Source organism: Accipiter gentilis, chromosome 28 (genome assembly GCF_929443795.1).
Source record: "Accipiter gentilis chromosome 28, bAccGen1.1, whole genome shotgun sequence".
NCBI classification, from domain to species: Eukaryota; Metazoa; Chordata; class Aves; order Accipitriformes; family Accipitridae; genus Astur; species Astur gentilis.
In genome coordinates, this window is record NC_064907.1 from 8,549,836 (window position 1) to 8,567,807 (window position 17,972).

At 39.9% G+C, this 17,972-nt stretch overlaps 1 protein-coding gene across 2 annotated transcripts in view; it reads right to left on the reverse strand.

The window, feature by feature from the left end:
* Positions 1–1,357: 1,357 nt before the first annotated feature.
* CHRM3 (cholinergic receptor muscarinic 3) overlaps positions 1,358–17,972 on the reverse strand; it is a 235,510-nt gene continuing 218,895 nt past the window's right edge. For both annotated transcript variants that reach the window (XM_049830903.1, XM_049830902.1), the window contains exon 5: positions 1,358–3,180. In XM_049830903.1, coding sequence (XP_049686860.1) covers positions 1,359–3,180 — 1,822 coding nt within the window. In that variant the 3' untranslated portion in view covers position 1,358. The remainder of the gene's footprint in view (positions 3,181–17,972) is intronic.

The following is a 17,972-nucleotide window of genomic DNA, read 5'->3' on the forward strand; positions in this document are numbered from 1 at the left end:
ATACCGTGCATCGGATGTGAGCTGGCTCTGAGAAGGGCGGTGCATCCACACGGTGCAACTCAGGACAAGGTGTCGCAGCGTCCGTGCGTGCCCCGACAGCAGCGCAGCCGCGGCTGCACCCGCCCAAGCATGGAACGGGGCTCCGGCTGATGGCTGCGCCCGCCTGGTGCCTGAGCAGCTCCCTGCGAGCATCAGTACTGCGCGGCCCAGATGCGGGCTCTTGTCATCCTACACGCTACAAAGACAACTTCATACTGGGTCCTGAATGTAGCCTTCAATTCCTTTCACCTTCGTATCTTTTAAAGAGGCATGATCGCTTTGGGGAAGAGATACTGTGCTCAAGATGAAGGTTTGACTGGGCATGGGCCCCATTATAAACGTCTGTAGACCGTTAGGCTCCCAGGCTACCCTTTGGTTCTCTCCATTTGAAATGTGGACAACATGCTATTGGTTTCAAAGATAAACTTGAATTTCAGGTGGCAAATAACGAGATATATATATTTTAATATGATTTGATTTTTTTTACTTCTTAATTTCACTCACATGTAATCATGATGGGGGGCCCTGTAAAACCTAGAACAATAGATCACCTCTTTCCTGGTATGTGTGTATTTTAGAGGTGTGAATGTATGCTATGCATACATACACACTCACACACACACATATAACGTGAGCTGCACAGAGATACTCGGCAATCAGGAATCGGGTACAATTAACAATACACCAGAAGAGAAGTAGACAGGAAGCTCTACCTGTACGACAAGAAGCAATTTTGCAACCTATACAATGTCTCAAATAATTTCATAATCCTGTTTTGCTAGCTTGCTACATCTGTATGTGACTTGAATTGAAAGTTGTTGGATTCCTTGGAAACAGAAGAGTTGGGCTAGCTAGATGTGCTTACCTGAGATCCCAGAGTTGATTATAATCAAAGAGCTGGGCAGATCAGTAATGGGTTTATAATTGCTATACAGCTTCTTGCAAATTTGTAGGAAAACTTTATTAAGTCTTTCATTCCTTAGTAAAAACATTGAAGTTTGTTAGTTTTTGCTGAATGCAGACTTGATTTTTGTATTAAACTGGATTTATTAAAAGGATACATAAGCCTGGCAGCTGCTTTCACGTCTTGATGTTTAAATGTTTGAATCAGCACCCTGGAACCACCCTCCCACCCCATCCCATCCTATCCCATCCCATCCCGTCCCATCCCGTCCCGTCCCATCCTGTCCCATGCCTTCCTGTCCCATCCTATCCCATCCCATCCCATCCTGTCTATCCCGTCCCATCCCATCCCATCCCATCCCATCCCGTCCCATCCCCGCTTCGTTATTTTTTTAAATTGTTTAAAAAATACTATTCTATGAAGCCTCCCTAGGGATCCGCTTATGAAAAATGACGGACTGCCTTTGCTGATACTGCTGTTTGCGTCGTTTTCGTTTGTCACACTGGCACAGCAGTAGCATCTTGAAAGTGTTTCTGAATGTTTTGTTACACAGTGCATAGCACATGGGGTTCACCGTGCTATTGATGTAGCAAAGCCAGTACCCCAGGTTCCAGAAAGTTTTGGGGATACAGCTGCAAAAGGTGTTCACCAGAACCATGATGTTATATGGGGTCCAGGTAATGATGAAGGCAAACAAAATGGCACTGAGTGTCTGTGCCGCTTTCTTTTCTTTGATAAGTGACATTCGTTTTCGCTTTGTGATCTGACTTCTGGTCTTCAAGGCAAACTTTTTTGCCAGGGTTGCTTCCTTGAAGGACAAGGGCAGGGCTGCAGATGCCTTGGTCACCGATGAGATGCCATCAGAAGCTGTGGTTGTCTCTGCCGACCCTGGCTGAATTGGAAGCTTAGAAAAGCTCTTTTGGAAGTTTCCGCCATCCTGAACACTTTTGGGAGGGTGCAATTTTTTAGGTTTCTTTTCCTTCGATTCCGTGTCGGATTTCTGCAGTTCATCCCCTGACTCATGCAAATCTTCCGAGGAGGGTAGTTTGGTCGAATTGAGGATGGCGCTGTGACCAGGTAGCTTCAGCACGATTGAATAGATGGCTCTGGTTTCTGCAGCGATGTCCTCCTCGTCAGAGGAGGCTGAATTCTCAAGGGAGGCAGCAGCATCATTGTTGTTCCAGCTGTCGCTGCTGCTGTGCTCTTGGTCCCCCTGGTCTGCGTTGGGTTCCCAGCTCTTCATCGTGAGCCAGAAGTGGCAGCGTCTGTATTTCCTTCGGGTGGAGCGTTTCATGCTCTGCCGCTGCAGCTCGTAGCTGCTGCAGCTCCGGGAGCTGCCTGTCTGGTGGACGAAGCGTGCTGCCTCTGCTTCGCTGCCCGAAGCCTGTAGCCCTGCTAACTCTTTGGTGCGTTTCTCGGTCTCCTTGTAGATCCTCCAATACAAAATACTCATAATGGTGACTGGCAAGTAAAAGGCAGCTATGGCAGTGCCAAAAGTGATGATAGGTTCACTTAGAAACTGGATGAAACATTCATCAGGAGGCACAGTCCTCTCCCCGACAAAATACTGCCAGAACAAGATGGCAGGGGCCCAAAGAACAAAAGAGATGATCCATGCTAAACCAATCATCACCCCAGCCCTTTTGGTTGTTCGTTTGGCTCTGTACGTAAGTGGCCTAGTGATGGAAAAATACCTGTCAAAACTTATGACAAGGAGATTCATGACAGAGGCATTACTGGCGACATAGTCAATGGAGAGCCAAAGATCACAGGCCAAGTTTCCCAAAGCCCAGTGGTCCATGATGATGTACGTGGTGTAAAGATTCATGGAAATAACACCAATGATCAAATCTGCACAAGCAAGACTCAACAAGAAGTAGTTGTTGACCGTTTTCAGTTGTTTGTTAACCTTAAATGCAACAATCACTAGGATGTTTCCTATGATGGTCACCAGTGCAAGGATCCCAGTGAGGAAAGCAATCAAAACTACTTGCCAGACAGTGTGTCCACCCAGAGGGTCTTTGCTTGTGGCATTTAGGGACATGTTTGTTGATTCCACAGTGGAGAAGGGAAAACTCTCTGTGGTCTGAGGGAAATCATAGCTGCCGATGAGCGATGCTGCTTCATCAAGGAGTCCTGGCCCGTGCGAATCTCTCTTCCAGAAGGAGCTCACATTTGAAAACAGGGGCGAGGCTGAACTGTTATTTTGCATGATCATTGTGGCTCTCTGACATAGTCTGCAGCGGGGAAAAAACAAACAAAAATCAAGTGAACAGGTGAAGATGGTAAATAGATAATCGTCCTCATACTCGTACATCAAATCCCTTCAGCACTCTGAAAGATGTCTTTAAAAGCCAAGCTGCCTGTGACACATTCCAAGTCAAACATGTATGAGGTAGTACTGAGCTTACAGCTTTGATTAATCTGAGCTCTGTAGTAATCGCTAGTGTTTCCTTAAAAACAGTCTGTCACAGAGGAACCAAAATCCCAGGAGAATTTGAACCAGTGGTAGTATTAAGATGCCCCCTAACTCTAAGTCTTAATTTAAACACTCTGTGATGGATCTGCCTGGAACTCTACATCTCAACAGCCCACTATCCTGCAGCCTTCAAAAACTAAATGCCAGACAGATGCAGCCACAAATCCTCCAAGTTCAAATCCATGCTGGTCCCCAGTGCTATCCTGGCACTAGCAAAACACAGCCCCAGCCTCTGCTGCCTCCGGCTACAGCTAATAACAAACAAAAATATTGTTCTGTCTTTCCTTAGAGATACAAGCCAGCATCGTTTCACTGTGTGAAGCTACTCTAATCTGTGAGGCTGCAAAGATTTTTTCATTATCATCTACATTTCGGCTACCTGATAAAGGTACTAGAAGTTCTCATTAGTGCTTTTTGCACATGCCAATATTAATTTTTCATGCATATTCATTTTTCATGCACATTTTTATACTTGGACTAAGGATTTTGTACATCTAATGACTTCAAGATGTCTTTGGGGTAACATATGTAAAATTTCCTTTGAAAATACGGTCTCTAGAGTCAGGAAAAAATGTTTGGCAGATGTATGTTAAAGCAATCGTTAAACACTTTAGGAAAAGAGGAAAAAAAGCATGAAAGGGATTCATAATTAAGCCTTAATCTTTTTCCCCAAGAACTTATGTAAAATGAAGACATGCTCAGAATAGGAATTTGGATTTCCCTTAATTCATTAACTTCTGTGGTCAACTGACTAGATTCATTGTAATAAATCAATTATATCATCAAGAAGCAAGAATTCTGATGAAAAAGTCCTTCACGGACCGCAAATGTTCCAACAAAATATGCTGTCAAAGAAAAATTTTGTTCATTTTCTAACTGTGAATCCTTCCAGAGTCAATATGTTATGGCATGAGATAATAATGAGCATCCCAATGCACTGGTGTTACACAAAATATTTACCTAAAAGAAGAGGTTTTGGGTTTGGTTCATTAATTAATTTCTAAATTCTGTTTTTCCTTGAACTGTACTTGGTTTTGTTAGCAAGCCAGAAGACAATATGTGATTTTAAATGGTGCAGTTCCTTTGCCATATGCAGTAAACAGACCAACAATTCCTTCCCTTAGCTCATGCACAATAACTAAGACAACCCCTCCCATATTTTGACATCTAGTGTAAATGAGATATTATTTTTTCTCTTTATTAATAGGAAGACAAAGTTATGATGATGCTGCCTTATTCTAATCTAATTCAATCCAGTTTTAATGCATTCATAATCGTAACACACAGGATGTGAACATATTAATAACATAATAATAACAATGCTAAATATTGCTCTGGGAAATTACACAGTTAAATTTAACTATTTTCCTGATAGAACGATTGAAAATTTGGAGCAACTCAAACAATTTCTAAAAAGAAAAATGGTAAGATTTTTATAAGCTGTAACCTAACATTGATAACTTTGATTTTCTTAAAATCAAAGTAGGTTGAAACTAAAATGATCTTTTATCAAAAAACTTTGACATTCCACGTTTTCTTTTCTATGCAAAGTTCATATGAAAGAAATGTGCAGCTTTGCATGAAACTTCAGGCAAAAAGACATTCTGAAAATTTCTCAAGCTGCTCCTCTAAAATGTTCAGTGTTTTTTACCATTTCAATTGTTCCTTTCCCAGGAAAATCTAAATGAACTCCTCTGACACAATTTCACCATGTCCTTGCCACCTATTAGGAAAGGCTGTGGGACACAATATGTTTCTTTTTTTTTTCTTCCTCAAGATATACTGCTTCTGACTATGTTGCTGGTGTAACTCAGGCCACCAAGCATACAGCAATGTGTCCTCATCGATCCCTATCATACTGCTTCAAAGAAGCTGAAGAAGTCAAATCTGCACTGCATGAGAGAGAGACTCATCCCACTTACACTAATGAAACGAAAGTCTGCAGAAAGTCATTTACAAAAAGGCAAGCAGAGGTCTGGACAAGAAGCACGCTCTCTTGTTTTTCATTCACACCCCCTCAGGCACACTCATACCAGCTCACTCCCTTGCCTTGACCAAAGACGACATTCATTTACATGTCTATAAAAATGGAGATCCCACATACTCAAAAATCACAAATGAAGGCCCACGGAAACCCAATGTACAATAACGAAGACAGCGAAGCAGTATTCAAGTTTGCCTTGCCCCTTCCAACGCGTGGGTGAAACAAACACACGGTTCACTTGTGAGCAACCACTTAAGCAAGTGTTGACAATGTTCTTGCCAGTTGCTTATGGGCCAGGGTGGTTACTCACAGTGGGGAAAAAAAGTTTGACTCAAACAGGATTGCTGGAAACCGTCCTTCTTGCAATGTCTTCCTAGGAAGCAGGCATCTTTTCCAGAGCTGTCAGATAGGACGAGGTCAAAACCAGAATAGTATGAGAGAGATCTGGAATAATGATATTTGCTAAATATATGCCAGAAATGATTAATGTTATAGGGTGCAGACCTTCCTTCACTGACACTGGGGACAGAAAGCAGAGGATGAAAGCCAGACAGCACCCTCTCCACAGACATACACTTGTAAAACCTCTACAAGGTAACAGCCAACATATTGTCAAGTATTAACTGAGAAGTCTGACAGGTAAGTTTAGATAGCAATGATATCATTATGCTGCTTTATCATAAACAAAGACAAGTCAGTATCTTCTAATACACAAGAAAGGACCAGGCAGAAGGTACTGATAAAGGAAATTAAACTTTCACTACAGGGCATAGAATAAAAACCAGGATCACTTAGAAGTGATAGTAGAAATAACAGTATCACTAAGAAATAAAAACAGTTGACAGTTTGGTAGTGCTTCCCATTTGCATTGCATAACACAACCATAAACTAACCTAAGAGTTAGCCTTGAAAGTCCGAAACAACCGCCACATAAAAGATACAAATAATCTTGCAAAATTGATGTGTAAATGCTGCACTATCCATCACTAAGTCCATAAACTGATTGTGAATTCTGCTTAATTGTAGACTTTGAAATGGAGTTTCAACGTAAATTAACCAATAAATCCTTTCAGAAATAGCACGCTTCAAAACACTCCTCATGAGGAAGCCTGGGGAAACCAGGCGTAGTCTTTCAAGACGCCGAGCAAGTGCTGGAGCCAAACCTTTATTTCTCAGGTCAGTTCTCCCATCCCTGGACTTCAAAGTAACTTCTCTGAGCCACTGTTTCAATGAAAACCTGCAGAGTCCTTAGCAGTACAGTAACTGAGGAAGAGGAGGGACTGAGAGCAACCCACCGACAGCTCCCTGCTGCCCAGTGCAATCCTGCACGCCGGAACTTGGCTTTTTAAAATCCTCAGGCACTAAAGGGACCCCTAAACTCACACTGATTGGACTATTTGATAAAAAGGAAGTGCTAGCAGGACAATGGGTACAGTCTTTTGTTATTCTGGCTCTTCTACAAGCTCTTGTAACGGAACCGTTTAATTCAATAAAAAATGTATTACCCATATGCTCATCTGCATAGAAAAAAACTATCACTACCGCCACCACCACCATAACACACCAGGTCAGCACACCTGGATTGTCTTGCCTTTAGGAAGCCAAAGCAAGCTAAGTTACCCCATTATTTTCCAAAACAGCCAGGCGTTTTCTGCTTTCTCTATTAAGAAGTGCTACAGGGAAAGAGAGAGTGTCCTGGGTTCGACAAGACGACAGCATGCCCGGCAGTACAGCCCGCCAGCACCTGCCCAGCGAGGCAGGCTCAAAGACAGAACAACGGGCAACCAAGTGGGAAAGCAGCCACAAATATCTTGGTAAAACAAACAGTGCAGCACAGCCCGAGTGAGGCAAATGAACCAAACTGTGAAATGATTATAGGTTTATATACCAGGTTAAGAGTTTACAAATTACTGATATGATACAGTTCAAGCCAGGGAGTAACAAAGGAAACTGGTTTTAGCCCAAGAATGTATAATTACTTACCTAAGACTACTTCTACGCTATTCACCGTGGTTTGGGTTTTTTTTGTTCTTGTTTCTGCTTTTTAAGAAGAGCTTACGAAAGGTACAGGCCAGAGAACACCAGAGGCAATGTACACTTCCCAGCGTTATTCAGGGAAAGTGTAGGTCCAGTACAGGCAATGGCTATACAGTCACATACATCCTTCCCAATGTGCCTCTGCTCCCTGCCCCATTGGAGGGACTGGGATATTAGATATCCCACTAAGACCCATTGGCAGGGAAGGAGAAAGCAGCTACAGAAATGGTCACTAATTTTAATAAATGGGTATAACGGATTTGAAAGCCTGAATTTTTGGAGTAGTCTAATTCATTGCACATGGCTGTAAATAGAAAGTAAAACAGAATAGACAGTAGGAACAGTTCTGTCACACATTTTCACTGCATTTCATTTCTCTCTGCTTATTTCATATTTCAGTGGTTTTGTGAATAATTCACATTTCAGTTCACCAAATTTTTTCCTTTCCTTAAACCTTCCTATTCACAAACAGACACCCTCCATTTTTGCAGTGAAGTCTATTTTCTCGCTGTCTGTAAAGCGACCTAAGATGCATTTTCCGGGAAGTCAGACGGCACTCTATGGCCTTGGCTAGATGTGACCTCAAAACCGGCAAGCCTTATGATTGAAAAATTTCACATCTCATCTGTTTGCACAGACAGGAAAATTGCTTTCCTTATTTTTCTATTTTCCTCTGCGTTGCTATTGTATGAACATTAGCCTAATCAGCAGAGAACTCTATGGGGTGAATTATAAAACTGTTTTCTAACATAAAGAAACCAAGCCTTCCGAACACTTAATGCAGTTACCTAAACTAGCACATAAGGTTCGTTCCAAACCTAATATCTGGTAAAATAAAAATATATACGAATTTTAAAGTTTTCCCAAAATTATTCCCAAGATTACATCTACCTATTTTTCAAATCACAGAGTTTGTTCTCAAATACAATAAAGAATTTTAAAAACTTGAAATGAAAAAAATGAAGATGCAAGTAATCACACTAGCATTCATCGTTTTACATTTATCGTGTAGCAGCTCACATCACTTGCGGCTAGTGTAGCATGAGCTACAGGATTCCTTATGAATGTGTGTGTGATAACAGGAAGCACAGTGTAATTATCAGTCAACAGGACCCCAGATTGACCATGACTTACTTACACTAATGATTAAATATATTACACTCAGCATAGTTTTGCATCTTTGCAGAATGAGAATAAGAGCCATAGAAATCAATCCCATTATCAAATATCCTGGCCGCTGTCTTACACGTTCACAGTAGATACAATCTAATAACTTGATATACTCTTATACTTTTATATGTATACACATAAGAATACACATATACACATAAGAATATATACATACAACTATGTCACAAAAGTATGTGTGTATATAGCTGCAGAGGAAAGTATATGTATATATCTGCAGATATATATACACACACGAGTGTGTGTATATATATCTACGTATTTGTGTGTATATGTATACACACACACATATATCTGTGGATATATATACACATACTTTTGTCACATTATTCCAAATACTGGTTTATGGAAAGACTGTGTCTTTCACTAATTAGCTATCAACTTTGATATAGATAAAGCTCAGTCAAACATAACCCACTAACACTTCGACCCAAGCTCTTCCATTTTCCATCCATAAAGATGTTTTGCTTACACTTACTAAAATTACCTAGATTTAATGTCAGTGCTTTAAAATTGCTTTTGTGATTGATGAATTAGATTTGCTTATTATTTGCTCACTGTGTTGCTGCTGCTGCTAGTGTGTGAGGTCTAGCATGAGCAAAGTAGGAACTCATTTCTTTAATCATACATATTGTTTACATTATTTTGGGGAGCGTTTAGAGAACCTAATGCACAGCACCAAGCAGCAGAAGGGAGCATCCCTCCCGGGGAAGAGAACCTCAAGTGTTCCTGCTGGGACACATAAGGATGCCACAGTGGGAGCACCTGGGACTGCCCACCTAACACAGCCAGGAAATTCGGTACCTAAAGCTGGGCCTCTTTTATGCCTTAATTTGCCAATTAGCTTTTGCCAAACATCTACCATCTCCTTCACTTGGACTGAGAGGCTTACGTTCATACCGCCCAGCTGCACCTGCACCAACCACTGCGGGCCTCACTTGCTTATACTGTGTTTGCTCTTCCAAACACCTTACTTCATGTACTATGAACCCTTCACCAAGGGTTTTTATATTGTGATAGAAATGTAACTTTGAATACTAATGTGTTTTAATGGCCAGTGATTTCAGCGGAAACATCTGCTTATTTACACAGCTACAAAAGTACGAATAAATACTGAGTTACCACTAGGACCAGAAAAGAAAAAAAATAAAAAATCTCAGACATATTGCATCTGTTGCCATTTCAAAAATCCAGATGGCTCTTTCTGATCCCTTGCTCACACTCAAGACTTCCATTTAAGATTGAATTTGTTACATGAAATGTCTAATTCTCTTGCATAATTTTTGCAAATATGCCATATATAACAAACATACATCCTAGTCTGCATAGTTTAAAGGACAGTAATTTTAACAGATATTCACATTTGCTGAATAAGTGTTTCTATGCTATTAATTATTTATTTATTCTTTAGCCTCAGTGACCCAATACTCATTCACTCCACGGCTTTTACTTTCAAAGTAATCCTGTCTTGCAATCCTCTAAAATGATTCCAGGGAGAAGCTTCAGAAAGGAGCTACTAATCCCAGTTGCGATACGGCGTAAGGGCAGTGAAGGTTTAGCAGGGGTAGCAGCAGCAGCAGACTTGCTGAAGGAACGGTACTTGTCTTTCTCAGGCACGTGCACTTGGTGGTTATTGTCTGAACAACTCGTACAGAACAAAGTGAAACCTTCAAAAGCCTGAGCCTGGATGTGTCTACAGTTTTCAAATGCTTGAAAACCAGAGCAAATCAGGTCTTGCTTAATTAAGATTACAGTAAATATTGACTATCAGCTCAAACAGTTAAATCTACGAGGTGCATTCTTATGAAGAGAGGAAATTATCTGAATTCCAGGCAGCTTCTCTTTCAGAGAGCTTTATTGGAATTACATCCCATCTGTCTGATTGATATTGGTGGAAACAGACATGCGGTCCGAAACGTAGTCAGAATGACAAACAAATACTGAGAGTTTTACTCGCTTTGAGCAACTCACTGACTTTGCAGGTATCTGGGGACAGGAAGGTTTGGCTGAGGAGTTGGTTACTGCGTTGAATTTAAACGTGATATTAGCTTGAGATGAAAGAAGATAACCAGCAATTTCTTTATCTCGTTTATGCGTGAGGTGCATATTTTTTCCTTTGATTAAAAACCTATCCCTCTTAGAGAATTCATTTTAATATTTGTTATATATACACTTTTTACATAGATTTTCTTAATATTTTGTTATTAATGATGATGTTGAATCGAAGTCATGATCTAAAATGTGGCTATCTCTTTACGAAATACTGTCCATTGACTCCACAGACAACCCTCCCAATGTGGTATTTAAAGATCACATTAAAGTGTTGATCATGTGAAATAAAGTAATGTGAATTCTTACACTTAACTATATTGTCCTCCCAGTTGATGTTAAATGCTAGAATACCTTGAACAGACATGGAAAAATATGTGCCCAGATAGAGAGAAAAAAATTTTCAAGCCTTCTAAGTGAATTTCTTCTCTTTTGCTAAAATGGCATCCTTCTCTAAAAAAACAATAATGTTTGAGCAAATTAATATCAAAATGAGCTTGTTACCGATGCTAGATAAAACAAGCAAATTTTACTGTATTTGTAATCCAGTCCTACTTTTAGTAAACCTTGCATGCATTTAAAATCCATATTTAATGTGAGTATTAGCCTTTAAGAACCTTTACAGGAAACAACAGATCTCATTAGCAGACCTCTTCACTATCTTTAACAAAACTGCTTTAAAACAAAGTAATCAATTGATTATGCTATAAAAATAAATACATTTTTGCTTTTACCGTTTGCTCACTGACACAATATACCACCAGGGGAAACTGGAAAACAGTACAAACATTTTTCAAGTATCGAAGAAGACAGAGAGCCTGGACACTGAGCTTTGAAGAAGCTCACTTCTCAATTTCATTTGCCTGCAAGAAGAAAATGAAATGACAAAACGCTGTCAAGCCTTGAAACTGGAAGATGGAAAATATTTTTACTGGAAATGCATTCCATGGAGGGAAAACAAATAGCCCAAACTAAAAAACCTAAATAAAAATTCAAACCACAGTTTTGATTTTCTGCCTTTTCAAAAACTATGTTTTTTTCCTCTGGAAAGTAATTCCATTTTCTGTCAACTTCAAGCTGAATCTCAGATATTTTTTGACAAATGCTGCTGAAAGCAGATGAGTTCTGCTTTGTTATTTATTTAGGGAAAATAATAAAAAATACTTGTGCTTACATCAAGGTCTGGCAAAGAGCTATCAAGGCCTCTGGTCCAGCTGTCATTTTACCTGGTGTCAGGTCCTGTTCCATGAAAGATCTCTAGCATCCATCATTTAAATGTGTTAAATGATGTGAGTTTAAAGTTCTCTTGAGTGTGAGAGAAACCTAAAAGGTTCTAAATTGTACTATTGCTGACCACTACATTTTCTACTGTAACGATGGCATTGCACGCAGGTCCTAAAAATGCGGACCATCTACTATAGATTTGTTGATGATCAATAGTTTGGCAATTTACATAAAAGGCAATGAAGTGACTTGAACAATATTAGGAAACACTCCACTAAGGGCAATTTATTGTTATTGGCTTTGGTGATTAAAATATTATTTCTATCTACTGCAGCAAAACCAACACTCCCACACCAGACAGATGGTTTACTTAAAAAGCTGAAAGAAAAAAACACAAACTGTTGAGACGTTTCAGCTAGAGGAGAAAAATTGCTAAGAAATAGCTATTAGCTAATGAAATCTATATAAGTATTTGGACACTGGAACTATTTATATGCAAAAGGAAATTTTATGAGAGAAACTGGGTCAGAATGTTATGTTTTTAATCACATTGCTTATTATTTTTTCTAAATAATGCTTTAAATCATGCAATCATAATAATGTTTTAAAGCATTTTAGTTTGGTTTCAAGTGAAAATTGGCATAGTTGGTCAGAAAATAACATTTTCAATGTATTTATTTATCTAATTGTATTACAGAATGGAAATCCCTAACAGCTGAGATTTGGGGATATCCTTTCATACTGATAATTTGATCAAAGCATAAAAGCATATGAAATGTGCTAGTAATTTATTAAGGAATGGATCTATTGCCAAGGAGGTGAAGAACTCTGTGTGTGCCCATTTTAAGAATTATATTTCATTAATACAGTTGTAAGCAAAATGCTATGATATAGTTGAAAGGGAATATTTTTTACCTTAATGGAACACCTTGGTAAATAATCAGACAAAAAGGGAAAATGCTTTGTTTCAACATGTCACTGGAAATATTGGTATAAATGCTACGTTTTATTACTCACTGGTATATTTGAAGCCAATCTTTCCCTGTGTTTAAAAGTGTAGTTTAATACCCACTAGGTGGCACAATAGTTATTCAGAAGCAAAAGTCTGAACTTTGCAACAAAATCTTAACCGGCCTCTCATAAAGCTTATGTCTTATACATGGAAATTATAACCAACCAAATTATATCTATTCTTTGATAGGGACAGCAGTTAAAAGAAATGCATGTCATCCAAATATTGGTCTGAACCAAACTAGCAGCCAAATTACCAAAAAATGTGTTTTGTGCTGTAGCCTACCTTCTTTTTTTTTTTTTTTTTTTTTTTTTTTCTGGAACAGACATATCTGAAAGTCCTGGTGGAATTCCATAACTTAATCAAAATGGCCCATTCCAAACTCCAACCCCCTGTATGCATGCTGCCAGGAATTTGTAAAGTCTCTGGTAAATCAGTAGTAGCAGGCACTGCAGATTTTAATACATGCAAGCAATTGTTCTCTACTCAGATACAGACAAGTAATTAAATAATACTCCAATGTTATAATCATTTTTAGGGTTTGTTCACAGGGTTGTTTTGTTGGGTTTTTTTCAGTTGTTTGCTTTTTTGAGTTACACAGCAAGATAAATGGAGACATGTCCAATGAAAATAGTCCTGACACAGAGGGAGGAGGTGGTAATGAAAAATTTATTTTGAGTTATTCTACATAAATGCCTGTTGGTAACCCTTGTGACAGGGTCCTCTTCCTACTATCATTTCATGAGGTTGCTACATGTTTGTTTGCTTGAATATCTGCCTTTTCTGCCTACTTGAAATATATCCCAAGAGTCTGAAGTTTTTGAACTACAGTCTTAAAAAAATCAGTTCTAGTATAAAGGATACACATTCACAAAGCGGTGATTTTATTCAGTGTGCAGAATGGACATGCTCCAGCAATTAATCACAGTTGCACAGCAGAGCCCGGGTTTCTTTAAGACCCTCTTGCCTTATGGTTGTAGGAGGTATGTGGCAAAGGAGGCACAAGAATGAGGAGAAAAAAGGAAGGACTCGCAGTTAAGTGACTCGAGTGTATTCCTAATTCTGTTACGGGGTTTCCACACAGTACAGGAGGAGTGACTTACGTGGATCTTTAAAATAATATCACCGTACCTTGAAAGGATACTGCAAAGCTGAATTTAGTAACTCATAGGCATTCTTCAACTTTTGTATATGCAGTTTTGCAAAACGAATGATCTTGAACTACATCTTTGCAGGTTTTCATCTGCATGCTTCTAAAATGTTAAAATCATTCAATCAACAAAAAAGACAATTTTTTAAATTCAGCAACTATATATTCGTCTACTACACTACAAGTTTTCTACTCACTATCTAGCTAACACACTCACTGTACTCTGCATTCCCTCCTTGTTGCTATTTCTGAGTATTCATGCATTCTGATATGGCAAATAGAAAGACATGGAGATATAATTACATTAGCTGTAAAGGTTGCTATCTAAGTAACAGGATTTTGCTTCTAAAATAAGAAGGTAAAGTGGACTCATGATTGTTTGCATTCGCTCTTTCAAGCCTACAAAACCTGCATTTTGCAAACCCATTACAGTCTAGGATAAGCAGTAAGAGACTTAAAATCAGCAGTCCTAGCTAAATTAGAAGGAAAATATTTCTGCCAGCTTTGATAGTGTTGCTCAAATGGCAAGTAGAATATGTTACTTCCAGAAAGGAAGTGGAAAGCTAGAAGAAAGAGAATCTGCACCTAGAAAAAATATCTCCTGCCCTGAAAGGCCAGAGGAATTTTAATGCTTGAACTAAGAATAGGGATGCATGCTGCATGTGGTTTCACCGAGTCCCATTGCTCAAAAAAAGAAGTATTAATGCTTCATTAAGTATGAAGTATTCCCATCCATTCATCTGCTTTTATCTTCCAGCTGCCCCACTTTTATGCTTTGGTTTGCCAGTGAGCTGTACTTCCAGGTTGCCATTCAGGAGAGTATTTTGCTTGTTGTTTTTTTAACCTTTCTTGGCAGTCCTATAGTGATACATGTGGGTAAAAGCTCCTAGGACTGAGAAGTCTTAATTAGGTAAGTATCTGCAGCAATCCATGGACAGACTCCAGATGAGGTAAATGGATTTTGGGCTTCTGCTGGTGGACATCTGAGCAAAGGAGAAACGGAAACCTCAGTTGCTGCTCTTGGTACCCTCCCGTCCCATTTCTTGCAGGATGAAAGGTTTACTGTAGAAGGGCCAGTGTGGGCTCCACATCTTGTTCACCTGCATGACCTGAGCAACAGCTCCCAGAGATGTTTTAAATTCAGTATTCCCAGTTTGCAGGGCTTGTAAGCTGGTTCCCTGTGTTCAGAGAGAAGCTTGTACTGCAGTGTCAGCGTGCTCTCCTAAAAAACCTGCCCTGTGGGCCAGGGGATGTTCTTTGGAGAGGAAGAGGTACAGCCACGGTTGCGCTAGGGGAAAAGTGAATGATCAGTGTAAACTGCACGTGCTTGTGATTGTTTGTGTCTTAAAAGCTCCTGGAGCCCTGCACGAAATTTCACTGTACAAACAACAACAATCTGGATAAAGCTAAAAGGAACATGTATTATAAAATACGGTGGAAGGAATGACAGAAGGTAAAACAACTGAATAGGTAGAGCATTGTAAAGAGATTATTAAGATGCAATCTGGTAACTCCTTATGGGAACTTGAACTCAGCGTGGAAAGCAGGGAGGGCACGCAGGCAATCATGCCTTTTGGGATAAGGATTCTTGTATCTCAAAGCAGCAACAAAACCACTTGAAATAAAAAGACATTTCCATTAGTTGGAGCAGCAATTCTCTGTCATCAGTCCTCCCTCTTCCAATGGTAGCCCTCATGGCTTACTCTGCAAGAAAGTGAGACTATTACAACCACAGCTATAGTTAGGAGAGGAGTCCAGTTATAATGGAGTGACGATGTCAAGAACAGTTGGGGCTTGTAATCCCCTTCTACAGAAATAAGCATGTTCAGTGATGAACTATTCAAAATTAAGCAAGAAAAAAATTGCTTGAGAGCTGCTGGAAAAAATGCCTCTATCCTAAAGAACCTAAACTTTTGTTTGTCACAGCAGAAATACAAATTCAAAGAGTAGGAAGGGAAGAACAAGGGTTCTGTTATTAATATCAGAATTTTACAGAGCAAAATGAGTGCACAAAGTTGTTCTGGCATATATTACACAAAACCCCAATGTCTTATCTCACATAGGTGTGACAGGAAAAGTGCCAGCGATGACCTTAGTGAAGAGAAGGAAGAAGGCACACTACCTCCCAGACTTTCAGGAAACCCACCCCTTGTGTTAAATAAATAAATAAATAAATCAATAAATCAATAAATCCCTCACCCAGTTACTTCTGGTTTACACCATTTCAGCTGAGACCGAGATCTGATCGCAGATGCTTGGTACGGTAGCATGAAGAACAGAACTAAAAAGAGAACCAGGTTTCCAAAGAGACCAGGTGTTACGGGGGAGCCCGTGACTCGGCGCAGCGAGCTGAGGCCAGGCGACGGCAGACAGACGCGTGAGCCTCTGAGCCAAGTCCTTCTTCCTGCCGCTCCAGCTGCTGCAGAGCAAGTGTCTGAGCAAATCCACCATGCTTGCTCCTGCAATCATCATTGCACGGGACCTCTCCGATCCAGTTTTGTTTTATGAGAGAAAGGAGGCGGGGAAAACTCAGTCTCAAGAAAGCAAGAAGACATTAAAAATGACAGACGAGAAAAAGAAAAGCAACTTGTTCCCAGGCCTATCCTTACATCAGTGAATTGCTTTAGCAGAAGAAAGGCACAGATAAGGAGTGGCCCATCTGATACACTGATCCCCCCGGCGATACCAGCAGGCAGCTAACGGACCCAGTCTGGTGCTGGCTGTGCTGGGAGCCCCAAGGACTCCTTGCTCCTTGGGAGGCAGCGGTCGCTGAAAGGGAGCGAGCGCCTGGTATCTTAATAAACCCATGGGCAAGAGGAAAATGCACTGTCTGGATCTATCTGTATGCACATGAAATACAAGGGGAGAGGGCACATGGAAGGAAACTGGAGCTGGCTCCTCAAGTGGTTCTGTGCTGAAATACGATAAGAGACTGGAGTCCACATCCTGACTGGCTTCTTTATCTTTTCTCTTTAAGTGACATTCATGTTTTACTGATAACTAATACTTTTCATGGGCCAGTCCAGAAGTGACATGCAAGGCATATAACCATGTTATAAGGAAAGTGAACCTGTGAATACTGTGTTAACATTTGAAAAACCTTGGTATTCAGGAGGTCAAACACTGTTGCATTGTATGATTATTGCCAGCAATAGCAAGCAAGACTGAACAGTGTAGGAATGTGCCTGAGCTGCTATATTTATGCACGGCGTTTCTAGCAAAGTGGGGTTTTTTTGTAATCCTTATAGCTACAAGGATCCTGTATTCTGAGTTCTTCTGTGCACTACGACGTATTGCTCTCAGACGTACAAACAAACAAAATACAACCACTGTTCCCTGCTTTGCTTCCCTCGGTAGTGCAGCAGAGTTCGAAGTTGTTTATACACAAAAACCTCTATGTCATAAACCCATATGACTCTACAGACAATGAGAAATATCACATCAGTGGTCAGTTAAAACAACATGTGTCCCTTAGACTCTCAGGAAAGAAGCAGTTTTTAGCATTTTAGGTTTTAGTCCAAGAGAGCTCTTCTTTCTAAAAATGTTAAAGAGACTTCTGAGTTCATAGAATACAACAAGACGCTCAAAGTCCACCAATATAAAAACCAGTGTAAACTGGGTGTCCACATTGTCTCTGCCCTAAAGGTTTATCTTCTCTTCGGTATAGCCAATTCGGTAAACTGGCTATATCACCAGTTTAACTTTGTCCAAATTGTTTTAATAGTATGAGCTTTCAGAGAAGGCATATTAGGACAAGTTCACTCAGATCAGGAGGATGTATTGTTTCCCCTTGTAGCACAAGAAGACTAATTTGAATTTGTAACAGTAAATTGAACTACAGCTGTGAACAGGAATGCAGGACCCTTGTGACTGTAATATAGTCTGACCAGAGGGGCCAAACAATGA